This window comes from Prunus dulcis, chromosome 1, assembly GCF_902201215.1.
Source record: "Prunus dulcis chromosome 1, ALMONDv2, whole genome shotgun sequence".
Taxonomy (NCBI): domain Eukaryota; kingdom Viridiplantae; phylum Streptophyta; class Magnoliopsida; order Rosales; family Rosaceae; genus Prunus; species Prunus dulcis.
In genome coordinates this window covers 39,831,795-39,847,512 of record NC_047650.1, presented here as the reverse complement: position 1 = coordinate 39,847,512, position 15,718 = coordinate 39,831,795, and the positions used below count along the sequence as shown (strand labels likewise).

Sequence of the window (15,718 nt, the reverse complement as noted above, 5' to 3'; positions counted from 1 at the left end):
CCCGTTACTTTTATTTTTTCAAAGCAACTAGTCGTTTCTGATTTATTTCACTGTTAAAAAAAACATCTAATTAATATATATACTAGTCATTATTGATTTGTTTCACTTTTCATAAAAAGGATAGCTAATTATATATACTATTGCTAATTTATTTCACTTTTCAAAAATACAAATGGTTAGTTACCTTTTCAAATGGCTAGTTATTTACCTATAAATACAATGTAGAAAACAACTCTCCCACAATTTCCTACACCCAAAAAAAAAAAATGTTTATGTTGAAATTTTATTTTTCAATAAAAAATGAGCAACCAAAAAAAGGGAACTCATTATACCAGGGAGCAAGAAAAATTACTGTGCACAACCTATGTTGAAATTTTGCAAAATCCGATCGTAGGTACTTAGATGATCTTTGGGTTCATATTCACCAAAAGTATCATCGATTTTCACAAGTTTTTATTTATATGTATTTAAAATAGGTCTCTTTTTAAAGATCTCTTTGAAACAATTTTAATTATATAATTGTTATCGTAATTAACTTTATTTATTTTATTTTATTCAATTATTTTAATATATATATATATATATTTTTTTTTAAATATAATTTTTAATTTGTAAGCTATTGAAGTGCACCATTTCAAATCAAGCTGCAGTTCTGTTCAATAGCTGCAAAAAAAGGTTCAATAAATTGAACTATTAAACTGAACTGAAATAAACTATTGAGCAACCATTACGGATGCTCTTACATAGAAATTGCAATGAAACAAAGGAATGCAAAATTCATAAGGTCGAAAATTTAAATTGATTAGCCTCCGCCGCTGTGGATGGAAAACCGAAACAAAGGCAGCTTCCAATGGATTTATTGGCAGAGGTTATAGAAACAGTGAGAAAAGAGTTTAGCATTCAGACGTCAGGAAGATGGATTAAGTGGCAGAAGGGTATTATGGTAATATCAATTTCTGAAGTTGCGAAAAGGGTTATGAAATTTGGTCCCATGACCTATCCATACCCCAAAAAATATATATATATAAAAAAAATCTTATCCAAAATAATAGGCAAACAACATCAGCACACCATAAACGTGTTTGATCATCACTATTCATGGAAAAAATGATAAGCTGTGGCGTGCTCCGTTGGTGGCTTTCTATGGACCATCGTCGTCTAAACTTCTCTTTGACGCAAGTCGTTGACCAGGATTGCTCGAGTCCATTCACCGCCAAAATGTATGGTCTACGACCTCTAATCCGAATAGTAAAAGATAAATTTTTAGAATTTAGATTTTTTTGAGTAATTACAATTTTGTCCAGTGAAGTTAGGGTCGAATTTAATTTTGGTCATCACACTTTGCATCGTCAGTAATCAAGTCCAATTGGAGTATTCCGTCAATTTCAATCTTTCACCCCAACCTAGCTCTTTCTCTCCTGCTCTTTACAACTTCTCAACCCAGCAAGAAACAAAGTTTGAGATTAAAGGAGGTGAATTGGAGAAAAATACAAGTAATTTCTATTTTTGTTTGAGGTGAAAATAAATGCTTTATCTCAACTGCATGTGCATATTAAACAGACGAGCCTAGATTTCAAATTCGATTCGGTGACGAGGCCAACTTTTTCTTGTGTAATTGATTTGAGTGATTTGATTGTTTTTGTGGTCGTTTGGGTATTAGGAGGTGGTGAGGAAGGGATGCAAGGCTTTGAAGAAGTGCGATGAAATGATGAACAAGCTCGGCTTGTTCTCAAGACCAAGAAGGATATCAACACTACCAATCTCAAATATCTTCTGGGTTTCATAAGTGCCGGCCATCACAGAGAGAGAGAGAGAGAGAGAGAGAGAGAGAGAGAGAGAGAGAGAGAGAGAGCACCGCCGTAGGTTTAGGGGTGAAAGGGCAATATTGCCCATAGACACACGTATCACGTGCGTTGAAACTGATAGAATACCTCCATTAGACTTGATTTGTTGACGATGTTTATGATGATCAAAATCGGAAAATTGAAGGCTGGGTAACCAAAATTAGATTCGACTCTAACCACAGTGACCAAAATTGTAATGACTTTTTTTTAATTATCAAAGTTAAAAAAGGGAGGGGGGAAAACTCATACACACGGATACCATGGAGATTTGAACTCATGACCACTTAGGAGCACATCAAAAATCTATGCCAATCCAACTAACACACTATTAGTAATGCAAGGTATCTTTGGTCAGCTCATTTTTGTTTATTCAAATTCAATTAACATAAAAACAACAACGAAAAATAAAGCTCAAAATAAAGCTCACCAGTTCAGCTTGAACTTTTATATACTGCCCGTAAAAAATGTGCGAGTCTTGCATTTTTTTATATAAGTATTATATGACCGTTTAGGAGTGTTTATGCACGTAACACTTATGTTCATTAGTATTTTTATTGGAAGTATAATAACATCTTATTAGGAAAAAAATCACTTTTTGTTCATATGGTTTGTTAATTTTACTACTCTTGTGCCAACAGTTTCAATTTTATTTATGTAGTTTTCATATCCTAACATGTTAAATTACTTTGAATTCTGTTACGTTTTGAACACGTTCTCCTAGTGTGAGAATATTTCGGTCCACTCCTATCATTTGCCTCCTTCCATTCCACATTAACTAGGCAGATTGTAACAAGCCTCTTCAAATATGCATATTCAATTCATAATGTAACGCCATAAGTCCATAAAGCAAACACATTAATAACATATATTTAACAAAAGTATTATAAAATAAAATGAAAAAACAAAATTTCAGAATTTTGCATGATCAAATCATTATCCGTATTTTGTATGATCAAATTACAGTTTCGTTGAAAAATTATTTCAATAAGTCAAATTTGCTAACGAGGTCTGCCATATTGAAAAATAACCTTGGTTTGTAAATTAGTGATTTCAGATTCGAATGCGTGAAAAATCCCTTTTTTCTTTGCAATTTAAACCATTATCGCGTATATCAATCAAACCCGACCCAACCTGACCTGACCCAGACCTGAGAACAACCGCCCGATCACCGCATAAATATCATCGATCGAGACCAATCCATGCAATGCTGGCAAGGAGGAAACCGATGCTAAATAATTATGCACACCGCGCACCTTACCTCTATGCGCCACATAAATCCCACCGTGAAAAACCGATAGGTAATTTCGCGGGTCCACGTAGCGAAATAAAATCCAAAACGCTACACTTTGATTTGACCACGCTATCAGGCGAAGCCGTGTATAGTTTACCAACCGGCGTATCTTAGCATCCACCCAGCCATTTTGGGCTTGCCTTCCTCACAGTACCCCCACCTCTGTCTCTCTCTCTCAAACCCGGTTTCCTCTACAAGAAAGTTTCTGTGAGAGAGTTTGGGAATTTATCCTCTGCTTTGCTCCATTAGGTAACACTCAATACTTTCCTTGTTAATTTTTGGTTTTGGTTCCTTAGAAATCAGAATTTCTAGTAATTTTTAATTTTGAAATTTTTTGTTCCTCTGACCTTGTTCAACTAAAGCGTACTTATTTCTCAGTTTTTCATATTATTTTAATTTTTAAAAACTTTTTGCATATTAATTTGTTTTTTTAAATATTTTATTTTCATGATGGGTTTTCTTCTTAAAAAGCGTAAATTTTTTTAGTAAGTTATCTAAAAATCGTTCTGCTGCTTTAATTGTTAGCTATAAATCGATTTATTTATTTGTTTGTTTGTTTGTATGAAAGATTTCAATATGAACTGAGAATTTGAAGTTTTAGTGTGACAGGTGCTGTACATAATTGGTGCATATAGTCTAAGACCCATAATTTGAAGACAGTGTGTTATTAGGTTCAAAAGGGTAATCTGATTTTCAACTACATTCCCATATTGTGCACAAAGTTGCAGCTTTGCTTCAGTTTGAGTTTGAGAATCAATCAACCATGCCCCATACTGCTTCTGTGCGGTTGTTATATGAATGGAGAAGTCACAGTAATCGTCGATGCCATAATCCAGATGCTGTATGTGAGATTTCTTTGTAGTCTTTTTCATAAAATCTTCTTGCCCAAGAGTTTACTTTTTCTGGAGTACTAATTGAATTCTTTGTTTTTTTGTTTTTGGTTTTGTTTTTGAATTTCACAGTGCCTTGTAGGAAAGGGTCGAGTACATATGGTCGGAATCAATTTTCCTCCACATGTTTTGGTATGGTTTCATGGCTTCACTTTTATGTTTTATTTTATTATCATTTTTTTCAATTGCTGGTCTATGATTTGGTATGAGTTCTTATACAGAATTGTCACTGGGTTTCTGGGTTTTTGTTTTGTTAATTTTTTTTTTCCGTTTCCCTTTACGGCATTGTTGCCTGTGCTCTAGTGTTATAAAAATTTGCTCATCGTACTTCATTTCGTGTTTTTGTCAGGTTCATGGTTCTAGTGTAGCATATTACAATATGCTCTGGATGTGTGTGTGTGTGTGTAACCTGATGAGGTTGTGATTATGTAGATCTGAGCTCATGGATTTATTTATTTATTTACTTTTTAATTGTCAGCGACAGGGTGCCTGCAGTCTCAATCTTTTAAGCAGTGTTCGTGGCCCAATAGGTCCAGTATCTTCCAGATGCAATGTTTTCTTGTGCAGATCTGTTTTAGTACCAGGTGGAGGAAATGGGGTTCCCCTTCTGAAATCTGCTGCTGTAGTTTTAACAAGGTAGGTATATGCGTTCCCTTTTGAATCCCTTAGTCAGCTGCACACGCCAGCATATAAGTTGTGTTCTTTTTCTTGGGTATTCCTTTCCATTTATTGGGGGGCAATGGCTTCATCATGTTTTCTCTTTCATTATTATATAAATGTTTGGTATCTAAAGAAATTTATGTTTTTAACATATTATGCAGGTCTTATGATGCTTTACGTGGAAGCCCTGTTTTACTTAAATTGATCCCAGCAGTTGCTATCATAGCTTTTGCTGTTTGGGGTCTTGGGCCACTTTTGCGTCTCGGCAGGATTATATTTCTTCAAGTATATAATTTGTTATTCTTCTGCCACTCCTTGCCTTTAGACACGGTTTGATTATGTTATTGAGCTGATTAATTCTTCCACGTTGATTATCTGCAGCGGAACGATAGTACTTGGAATAAAAGTAGGTCGCACTATGTCATGAATTCTTACCTCCGGCCCTTGCTTCTTTGGACTGGAGCAACTCTTATGTGCAGGTTTACTTCTACATTACAAGAAGTTAGATTCAAATTACAAGTCAGGGAATGAAAATGATTTTAGAGTCACTATTTACCTATCTTAACTGGAAACTTGTTTCCAGCCATTTTATCTGCACTAACTGCTGCAAGGTTTATTTCAGAGCACTAGATCCTGTAGTCCTACCTTCAGAAGCTAGCCAGGCTGTCAAGCAACGTCTTATAAATTTTGTACAATCATTATCAACAGTGCTGGCATTTGCCTATTGTTTGTCAAGGTGAGTGTAGCTCTGGTGCTATTATGCCTTAAGATATTTATTTCATTATTCTGTTGGTCAACTAATAGATTGGTCTGTAATGTATTGAATTTTTAGATTTATTCATTTCAGAACTTGTCAAGAAACTTCTTATGTTAGTTAGAAGTAATTTGAACATTGAGAGTGCCCAAATGCCTGGTTTGAACAAGTTTATTTCTTCTGCCAGGACGTAGTTCATTTCATTTTTTCGGTATAGTTTTTCCTTTTGGTGCTATGCTCTCTATGCACATATGATTTTCTTTTTGCCCTCACGTGTCCTGTAATCACTGTTTCAATACATTTATCCTGTAGTCACTGCATTGGGGTTGAAATTTTGATTTTCTATTGTTACACTTTTTCTTTGCAGCTTGAATCAACAAGCACAAAAGTTCTTTACGGAGACAAGTGACCCAAGTGATTCGAGAAATGTATGTTTCTGTTACTAGTTCACATATTATATTTTCATTACTTTGTATGCATTCTTTTGCCTTTATACTTCTGTTATAAAATTGTCATTAGTACTCACGCAAATAATTAAAATAAAATGAACTAAATGTAACCAGTCCTGATTAATGTTTCGATGAATGGGCCTCGTCTAGTTAGCTTCTTTACTGCTTATTTTGACCTCATTGAAATAGATTGTAGCATAGTTTTCCTTTTCCTACCAAGTTTCTGTTATTGTGAGATATTATGTCATTATGCAATAATGTAGCTGTCATGAGGGCACTTGTAGCATATAAGATTATTGCATCCTTACATAATTGTCTCTTGTTGGGGCAGATGGGCTTCAATTTCGCTGGCAAGGCTGTTTATTCTGCAGTTTGGGTTGCTGCAGTATCATTGTTCATGGAGCTGCTGGGATTCTCAACCCAGAAATGGCTAACAGCTGGTGGTCTTGGCACAGTGTTGCTCACCCTTGCTGGTCGCGAGGTACAGATCTTTCTTCATGTGATATTGTAAATTGAGAAGGCTGCAGTTTATTGATCATAACAAATTCTGATTGTCCATGTGTTGTGTATACTTTCAAATTCTGTTAAGACATATAATTTCCTTTAAGGTTTTCTGACTACATGTACCTTAATATTTTCTGAACTCAGATATTCACAAACTTCCTTTCAAGTGTAATGATCCATGCCACACGACCATTTGTTGTTAATGAATGGATTCAGACTAAGATTGAAGGCTATGAAGTTTCTGGTACTGTTGAGGTTTGTATATATCTTTGCTAATACATCAAGTGCAACAGCGGTTAGAAGGAAAAAACATAATGCCTACCCATGAATACCTTTGATGGCTTCCACCTTAAACATAATAGGGCTTTAACAATTTGGTTCCTTTTGCAAAACAAATACTGGAAGTGAATTTTTTATAAGCAATATGGACATTTTTTTTTTGTTGTTGATAAATTTGTTATTGTATCAGCATGTGGGTTGGTGGTCACCAACAATTATAAGAGGCGATGATCGCGAAGCAGTTCACATTCCAAATCACAAGTTCACTGTAAACGTTGTCAGGAATCTTAGCCAGAAGACTCATTGGCGCATTAAGACCCACCTAGCCATAAGTCACTTGGATGTCATTAAAATTAACGTGAGTAGAAATTTCAGTTCACTGGCTTGCGAAACTTGTGCTCCAAGGACTTTGTGTTTTTTATATCATTTCATATGAGAACCTGGTTTATCCCTTACTATCTGCAGACTATTGTAGCTGATATGCGCAAGGTTTTGGCCAAAAATTCTCAAGTAGAGCAGCAAAGGTTGCATAGGAGAGTTTTTCTGGACAATATTAATCCAGATAATCAGGCCCTTATGGTATGGCTTTTGTGCTTTCACTTTTGAAGTTAGTATGATTACTTTTTTATAAGTAGGTTTATAATGTTTCAATAGATGTTCCATTTGGCAAACAAATTTTAAGAAAAACCTTCTTCAAGTCCCTTGTAAAAACATTCTATTACTTTAAAAGTAATAAGTTGTTTTTACTTTCGAAATATATGATGGAAACTGTTGTGTATGTTTTTATGGTCTTGCAATTCTTCACTTTCATTCACAAGGTCTTCATAGAATAAAGAAACTCATCTTTTGATTTTCCTATGGATATACAATCTCCATTTAATACGTCCCTCTTTTTTGTTTTCTTCTTCCTTTCTATTAAATTTTGTATTGAATGGTTGTTCTCATAAGCGGTCTATTTTTGTCACAGATTTTGGTATCCTGCTTTGTTAAAACATCTCATTTTGAGGAGTATCTCTGTGTTAAGGTAAGACTACATTATTAGTATAAGCTTTATGAAATCATGTAACCTGCAAGATGATATAATAGATTCTGAAAATAGTATAAAATTTTGATCATCTTTGACTTAGATGCCAATATGAGTTTTCCAGAGATGCTGCATATAATAAATGTAAAAGTCACACTCACCCTAGTTCTCTGCCATATTGATTACAGTTGCATGATTGTTGGGACTTAATGCTCAGATTTATTTTGTATAATGGTAATGCCATAACCTTGTTTGGATATTCTATTCTTCACTCTTCCTTTCCAATACATTGTTTCTTGATGAACCTTTAGTCTGGCTTATAGATTGTTCATGTTGAACAAGATAATTTTGTCTTTTCTTGGCTTTCCTTTTTCATTGGATGGAAAAGTTGAGCAATTTATAAGGACTGATTGCCATTTTAAGATTGGTTCACAAGTTACTCAAAGAATCAGTTTTACCTTTTTTATACCAGACTTTTGATGTGGACTATATAATTTGTGTTGTTTACTGTTACTAAGGTTTCCAAGTGTCTGTATGCCTGAACTTTGTAGTTGTTTATGGATATCACAATTCTGTTTACTTTTTCAATGTTAATTATAGTCTTTGAGAAACGGTTGAATATTTATCTCAGATAAACTCTATTGATGAAATAAAACAGGAGGCAATACTTTTGGATCTTCTCAGAGTTGTCAGCCATCATCGTGCCCGGCTTGCCACACCCATTCGCACAGTCCAGAAATATTACAGTGAGGCTGACTTGGAAAATGTGCCATTTGCTGACACCATTTTCACTCATTCTAGGGCATCCAATAATCGTCCATATCTACTTATTGAACCATCTTATAAAATCAGTAGTGATGACAAAAGTAAAGCTTCAAGTCGCCCAACACGTACAAATGGAGACAAACAGGCCCAGGCTGAAGCTTCCTCAACATCCGACTCCAAGGGATCAGATGCTAAATCTGGGGCAACACTAACTCATGCACAAACTGACAATAAAGTTGCGGCAACTTCAAGTTCCAACTCAAGCACAAACTCCAAGACCTCGGAAATGCCAACATCTGAACCCCAAACACGGAATTCGGCATCTGATGGTTCAGTTCGAAGCAACTCTGAAATGCTGCAGTCCAAGAATGAGAGTACAAAAAATGCAGGGAAAGAGACAACAGGAGTTGATTCCAAAGATGCGTCTCCACCAAAGATGACGTCTAAGAAGTCCCTTGTTGCTTCGCCTGAGACTGGTAGCGAAAAAGCAGATGTTCCTCTGGCACCTTTACAAGCAAAGCATGATGGTGAGAAACCTGTTTCATCACCATCCATAGCTAGGCCTCCCTTAGAAGAGAATATTATCCTTGGTGTTGCTTTGGAGGGCTCAAAGCGAACACTTCCAATTGAGGAAGAAGACATGGCTCCATCTCCTGCTGCAGAATCAAAAGAACTCACTGCCCGCCGAAATGGTGGAGGGTCTCCTCCTGTTGGCACAGATTTGAAAGATGGTTAATTGCCTGCAGTTCCTAGAGCCATGCAAACTGAATAGCAGGACCATGAAGGCTACGTCGTTAGTCGTTAAAGTGTAACACAGTTATTGATTGACGTGTGAAAATGCATGCCGCTGAGTTTTTGAAGCTGGCATTACATTGTCTTCTACGATTGCTTGATAATTTGTTGAAATGGAAATTTGTGGGTCAATCTGAAACGACCAGTTTCTCCCATCCCATCCCATCCCTGAAAGTGAAAACTGAAAAGCTCAAAAAAATAAAAGAAAAGGGAGGTGTAGAAAACGTTTTAACGCATATGTTTGATGTGTGATTGCAAATTTCGCCTCTTTACTTGATTTGGAAAGATCGTTTCATTATGGAGCAATGATTAGATGTCACATGTTAAAACGTGTAATTACTGTGGCCTATGATTAGATGTCACATGTTAAAACGTGTAATTACTGTGGCCTCATCCAAGCGGAATGGCCTTTGCTTTGGTTAGTGGGAAATGGGGGATCTCTCATGTTTAGTAAGTCCAGACATGGAAAATGGTTGTCTGGTATATGGGAAAATAAGAAAAATAGGGCGGAAAATGAAACCCTCCATCCCCTTTGAGTTTCATTTTTTCTTCCCATGGAAAACTTAGGCCAACATTAAATGTAGGGGTGGGCACAATTTCGAGTCAACCCAACTGAATCTCTTAACTCGATCATAGTGGGTTGGGTGGCTTAAAAATGAGCGAGTTTTTGGTTCAAAAATCATAAACCGCTATGTATAGGTTGAGTTATGAGTTGAAATCAAAATTTAAAAATATGCTTAATTTTGAGTTAACCTAACCGAACCGCCCAACCCGATTACAAAAAGTTTGGATTGGATTGAGTTGGTCTAATAATGAACGGGTTTTGAATTCAAGAAATCATAAACCGCCATATATCCGGTTGGGTTACGAGTTATGACTAAAATTGACCCAACCCAACCCATGCCCACCCCTAATTAAATGCACATTTTTCATGATCATTTTGTCCCCATTAACAATTTAAAATTACGATATATTATTAAATGCATTTTTTTTTAATTTTATCTAATATGGGTATAATTTAAAATTTAAACAAATTTTTTTTTTTACATTCCTAGGCAAATCAAATATGGGAAAGGAATTTTTCATTTCCTATACATTTGAAAAACGACATGAGAAATTATTTATCATCAAATCCTTTCCGTGAACCAAACGAGTCCTATGAGAGTTGGTTTGTGTCAAGCAGAGGCCTCGTAAGTATTGCATTTTTCTTTTGGTTGCTAAGGAGGTAAAAATTCTTTGAAGGGGGGAGGGAGAAGAGGAGGCATACAACAGCTTGGATTAAATGCTTGAAGCTTAAATCCACCATATTAAACTGAAATAGTCAAGCACTTGGGATTACCCCAAGCTTAAATTCATCATATTACCTTGCATTGTGACCAAAAAAGAAAAAGAGGAAAAGTGTGGGTTTGTCATTCTGTTGGTGAGAATCAATGCTTGTCCTACAGGCTGATATGCATTGAAAGCAGACTATACACTTGCGAGCTCAAATGAAGCCTATACAGCAATGAGACTGGATAACTCCAATACTCATACGTAGCTGACCTACAAAAATTACTTGCCAGTAATGACACACGTTCAAAGCAAAACCACAGCCTCCGAAATCAATTTATATTAAGCTTGACACATGCAATCAGGAGCAGGATATGTATAAATGGACTGCTTCTCCTTCCTCAACCTAATCTGCCCTTGTCTACTTTTATGCCCATCCAGAACTGCATGTTGGAACTCTGACCATTCCATGCTCTTATTCACGAAAAGCTTTCCCAACAATGACATGCTTGGTCTAATAGTCTTCAAGTTCATGTAAGCGCGATGACTGACCTGAGGATACAAATTTTAATCCTGTCCACTTAGAATTTTCACAAAATTTCAAGGAAATAATTCTTCTGCTGAAATACCTGATTTTATAATAATAGGCTATTTAGGGAATTCCTATATTCACTATATTTCACTACAACCACAGATTGGATGAAGTAGATTATCTGGTTTATTCCCCCACCATCTTAAAGAAGACACATATCTACCGAGTATTGAACTTGATACTCTTACCAGTGCATTGTGCATATTCCCGGGAGAAGCAGAGATGAAGATGTCACTTTGCATGCTCACATAATAGTCAACTGCGGCTAATAGAGAAGCCTTGCCTTCAACTTTGGCCCCTTCCTCTGCAGAGGCAAGACTCTTCTTGTCTTCCATTAGTGGAAATAATCTTCTCAAAGTTGAGATCCTTGCTTCTCCGCCATAAACCTAAACAAGGAAAATAGTGACTCGTTTATCCAATTTAAACCCATAACTGAACACACAGTATCAACATTTACTAAAAAGGAACCTAAGGAATCACATGAAACACTTGGGGCTTATTTGTCAATGTGTTTGCTTTTGTTTTAATTGAAGAGAAAGAGGGAAAGCTATGAGAGAAAGAAGAGAGGGGATGAAAATGAGAGGGAAGAAGGAGAATACCTAACTAAAGCTGTTTTAAGAAAAACAAAAAACAAAAAACAAAAAAAACAAAAAAAAAACAAACCAGCAACAAACAAGCCCCTAGCTGTTAGCTCATGACTAACAGTATACACATTCTGCTTTTAAGAAATACCTTGTGAGAAGCAAGATAGAGCCGGGTACTATTGTTGAAGCCCAAAGCTGCTAGCAGCAACCCAATCTCTTCAGGAGTCAATGGGCAACGCCCCTGATTTCTCAACTCCTCATCTGTAAACTGAGATTTTAGAACCCTACCCTGCCAAATTACTTGCCGATATTTTGCAAGGGCGAGTTTCTCAGCTTTACCACCACCAAAATCACAGGCTGAATGAGCAGCCATATCCTATGAGTATGTACAGGCAAAGAGTATTAGAAATACTAATTTTGCATATATAATTAGGGTTCGTCGGAAAAGCTTTAAGATTCTTAAAAAATTATTGCATGATCAAACATGACATGGATCTAAAGAAAATTACAAACATACTTTATCAAAGCGAAGATGCAAAACAACAAATTTCCCAGCTCCCTGTTTCTCAATTTGATTTGTTCCGTCCTGTGAGTCACTTGCTGCATCTTGGTTTCTATTAGGAGGGTAGCGGAGACGATTAACAAGGGTTTCTCCCAATTCCCTGATATGAGGAACAAAGGCTAAAGCTTTAAAGTTGACTTTACAACGGAGGCGCTGGATGTTTTTAGGCAAGTTCTCAAAAGTCAAACGATGAGAAAATGGGGAAATAGCAGCAACTCCGTATCTGCATCAGTGAAACACCTTCCAATCATAATAAGATATTAATTTCAAATTTAGTTCTAAAAAAGAAACCTATTGTCATGATTCTAGCAAGACATATATGCACATACTTAAGATTGATAACTCAAGTTGTACCCAGAGAAGATAACTGGAAATAAACCCAAAAGGATATTTTCAGTCTAAAACTAGATAACCATTAAAATCCTAAAACTAGAGATGCAATACATAATCTAACTTGAAAAGCTGGTGGCTTGACATGTAAAGACACAAATACGTCTGTGATGCACTAATTCTAAGTTCTAACTATATGCTATGCACATTAACCAAACAACTTATTTCCCAAAGCTATGTCTATAGCATCATAATATTATCATTCCTAAATATTTCTTGTTATGACAACTTATCACTGCTATTTACTGGAAAAAAAAAAGGAAAAAAAAGGGACAGATTATACAAGTTTCTAACACAAGCAATATCACAATCACAATTTTAAGAAATGAAACCTCTGCACAATCCATGCACGCAGGAGACTAAATTGAAGGACAGACAGAATATGGACATGAGTATCTGATACTAAGACAGCATAGGGACAAGAGTTTATCTTGCAGATTTCTGTTTTTGCATGTGAAGTTAGTATATGACACTAAGACAACATAGGGACAAAAGTTTACGATACCAACTTCACATACAACAGAAAACTGCAAGAACAGGCTCAAGTGATTAAAAAAAGCAAGAACTTTACGCTCAATTAAGAACGGCTCGATGCATTACTGACCTCTGCAATATGGGCAAGACATTTTCCAGATACCAATCAGAAGAAGCATGGACAGGTGCTGTTTTTATTCTAGTAATCCGAATGCCAGTAGCATAATACTCCCTAGTGCTCCAAGAAAATTCACTAGGCAGGTCTTTAACTATAGAAACTTCATCGCGTAAGACTTCAATAAAGTGATCCAAATCAAAAATTTCCTCAAAGGAACTGCAAAAGCACATGGGGTTTCAAATCAATGGCTCCTCTTTGGACAGAAATAATATATTGTAGGAAAGGTTCCAGGTTAGCATACTCACGATATACCTCGAATCTTGCCACACAGGATTAACTTCAAGGTGTGGAACAACCAATGTGGCATTCAAAATTTTGGCAACAGCAACTGCATCACAAATCTTTTTTTTTTTTTTTTTTTTTTTTGAAGAACCAAATAAAGTAAATTAGACAATCTCATTTTGGACACCCAATTGGCTATAGTATCACAACAAGTAATCAAATCAAGTAAACGGGCATTCTTGTATAACTTCATTTTCTACAAGATACATTGCTTAGAAAGAATTTCCTTATAAAATTTAAAAACCTACCCCCATTTTCTGCTGGTTCAAGCCTCCATCAAGGAACACCTGAATATACCCAGTAGATCCTTTTGGTGTCACTGCAAGAAAATGAATAAAATTTCATCAGCTAACAATCAATTCAATGTCACATAAAATGTGGCCCGATCTTTAGCACTCACATGATAGACTTTTAGGCTCTTCAAGACAATGTTTCCATCCTTGGTTGGGCAGTGGAGACCATAGCTTGCTCTGTTGCTCAACAGACTAAACAAATTCAAAAAGAATATGTTAATATATGTAAATAGATCAATTGTTTACACCAATTCTGAAAACAAATCACAAATCAGAGGAAAAGAAAAGAAGGAACTGACAGATTGGGAAAGTAAAGCTGGATTTAGAAGATGCAAATGTCTGGCCTTTGGAGCATTCCACTCCTGCAAAATACCCATTGCAGTTTCATTAAGAATTAAGCATTTCCATTAACAACAACATCAAACTGTGAGAATGGTTGTTTGGGAAGGGACTTACTGAGAAGATGGAAGGAGAGGCACGGCCTAATGGGCCGAAGAGATTTGGGAAGAAGGCCGGAAAGAGGACCACCAAAAGGCCAGCTAAAGCGGCTCTCTGAGACTGGTTGGGATAGTAGTAGCCATAGTAGTCCTTGTGAAGCTTCATGGGTTCGTTTGAGTTTTGATTGGAAAACCCTAAACCTGCATATTCATTGCGTTTTCAGTTGTGTAGGGCAGCAGAGAAGAGAAGAGAAGCTCACTGTCGTCAATGGAGGTGACAACTATGAATCGGATCTAATTTTTACGGGAAAGAGAGGACGTATGGAAGTTATAATGTGAACGTCCTCATTCGATGAAATCGCATCGAAGCCATTGTTCTCTTTTCTTTTTCCTTTTTCCTTTTACTTTTCGCTGGTAATAAGAAGTGAGTAATAAATATTTAATTTCATTTTACTACGAGATACTAGAATAAATTATAAAAGAAAAAAAAAAGTGAAATAATTTTAATGTATGTGGTTGTCCACCTTAACTGTCATATAAGATGGTATGAAAATGTAGTTTACAAATATAGTAAAAGTAGAATTATTCTTTTACTATGTTCAGGTTTACCGAGTTTCAGCCTTCGATACATTAAGTTTTTTCTCGTCTCAGTCCCATACATAATTTTTATTTTTGTATCACTTTCATACAGTAGTTAATTTGACCATAATGTTCTCCGTTACATAATGATGTGGCGTGGACTCATTCATATTTTGCCATGTGGACTAATATGTTTAATTAATTAATTAATTAATTAATTGTTCTTTGATAATGTTGTTGTTTTCGTTTATTTATTTGCTTTTATACGCAGGTAGATCGCTAGAAATTATATTTTCTCCAGATATGTTACGGATGCAATTATGGGTGTGACTGTTACGACATTTCTTCAAGTGGTGGTACTAGTAGAGTTCATTTAGCTTCATGGGTTGCTGTAGGGTTTAGGGGGACACAACCCACATGCACAAACAATATGCATCCAAATTTATTGCAACTGAAAGTTGTAAAATCAAAGAAACCATGATGCGAAAACAATTTTCTTTGTCCGAGCAAATATAATGCTAAAATCAACTTAAGTTGTATCACCATTTTTTATTTTGGCTCAGCAGGAGCGAGAGAGAGCATACGATTGGGTGAAGATGGATGGGGAGGAAGAAAGAGATCAGCCCTTGGAAGTGTATCCCTAATTTAATTTGTTATTTTTGTTGCTGATTAGAATAGTTAAACAGGAATGTTTGAGTAGAACAAGGAGTATGAGTCAGGGTTTACACTACTAATTATATGTGCTGTTGGATTAATCTAAAGGCCTTTATTAAAGATGTTCTCACATATCTTCATTTTTAGGTCTTTAGATGAGCGTAACTCTTTG

General features: G+C 35.9%; 2 protein-coding genes across 4 annotated transcripts; one reads left to right on the top strand and one right to left on the bottom strand.

Annotated features, from left to right (window-relative positions):
* The first annotated feature begins 3,159 nt into the window (after positions 1 to 3,159).
* LOC117636193 (mechanosensitive ion channel protein 3, chloroplastic-like) lies at positions 3,160 to 9,407 on the top strand. Of its 3 annotated transcripts, none has more exons than XM_034370707.1 (14): positions 3,160 to 3,384; positions 3,745 to 3,976; positions 4,098 to 4,157; positions 4,504 to 4,661; positions 4,847 to 4,970; positions 5,067 to 5,164; positions 5,308 to 5,421; positions 5,807 to 5,867; positions 6,220 to 6,369; positions 6,537 to 6,647; positions 6,862 to 7,029; positions 7,137 to 7,250; positions 7,639 to 7,695; positions 8,354 to 9,407. In XM_034370707.1, exons 2-14 carry the CDS (start codon positions 3,899 to 3,901, stop codon positions 9,194 to 9,196), a joined length of 2,136 nt encoding a protein of 711 aa, XP_034226598.1. In that variant the 5' UTR covers positions 3,160 to 3,384; positions 3,745 to 3,898; the 3' UTR covers positions 9,197 to 9,407. The 3 variants fall into 3 exon arrangements, with proteins under 3 accessions (XP_034226598.1, XP_034226606.1, XP_034226589.1); XM_034370715.1 differs by having other exon boundaries at positions 3,737 to 3,976; positions 4,510 to 4,661; XM_034370698.1 differs by having other exon boundaries at positions 3,737 to 3,976.
* A 1,152-nt stretch (positions 9,408 to 10,559) lies between these two features.
* LOC117616591 (O-fucosyltransferase 31) lies at positions 10,560 to 14,735 on the bottom strand. The gene is made up of 10 exons (XM_034345956.1): positions 14,333 to 14,735; positions 14,176 to 14,238; positions 13,984 to 14,068; positions 13,832 to 13,902; positions 13,554 to 13,642; positions 13,254 to 13,457; positions 12,215 to 12,482; positions 11,846 to 12,073; positions 11,302 to 11,499; positions 10,560 to 11,073 (listed from the first exon to the last, which is right to left on the bottom strand). Exons 1-10 carry the CDS (start codon positions 14,477 to 14,479, stop codon positions 10,864 to 10,866), a joined length of 1,563 nt encoding a protein of 520 aa, XP_034201847.1. The 5' UTR covers positions 14,480 to 14,735; the 3' UTR covers positions 10,560 to 10,863.
* Between the last annotated feature and the right edge of the window lie 983 nt (positions 14,736 to 15,718).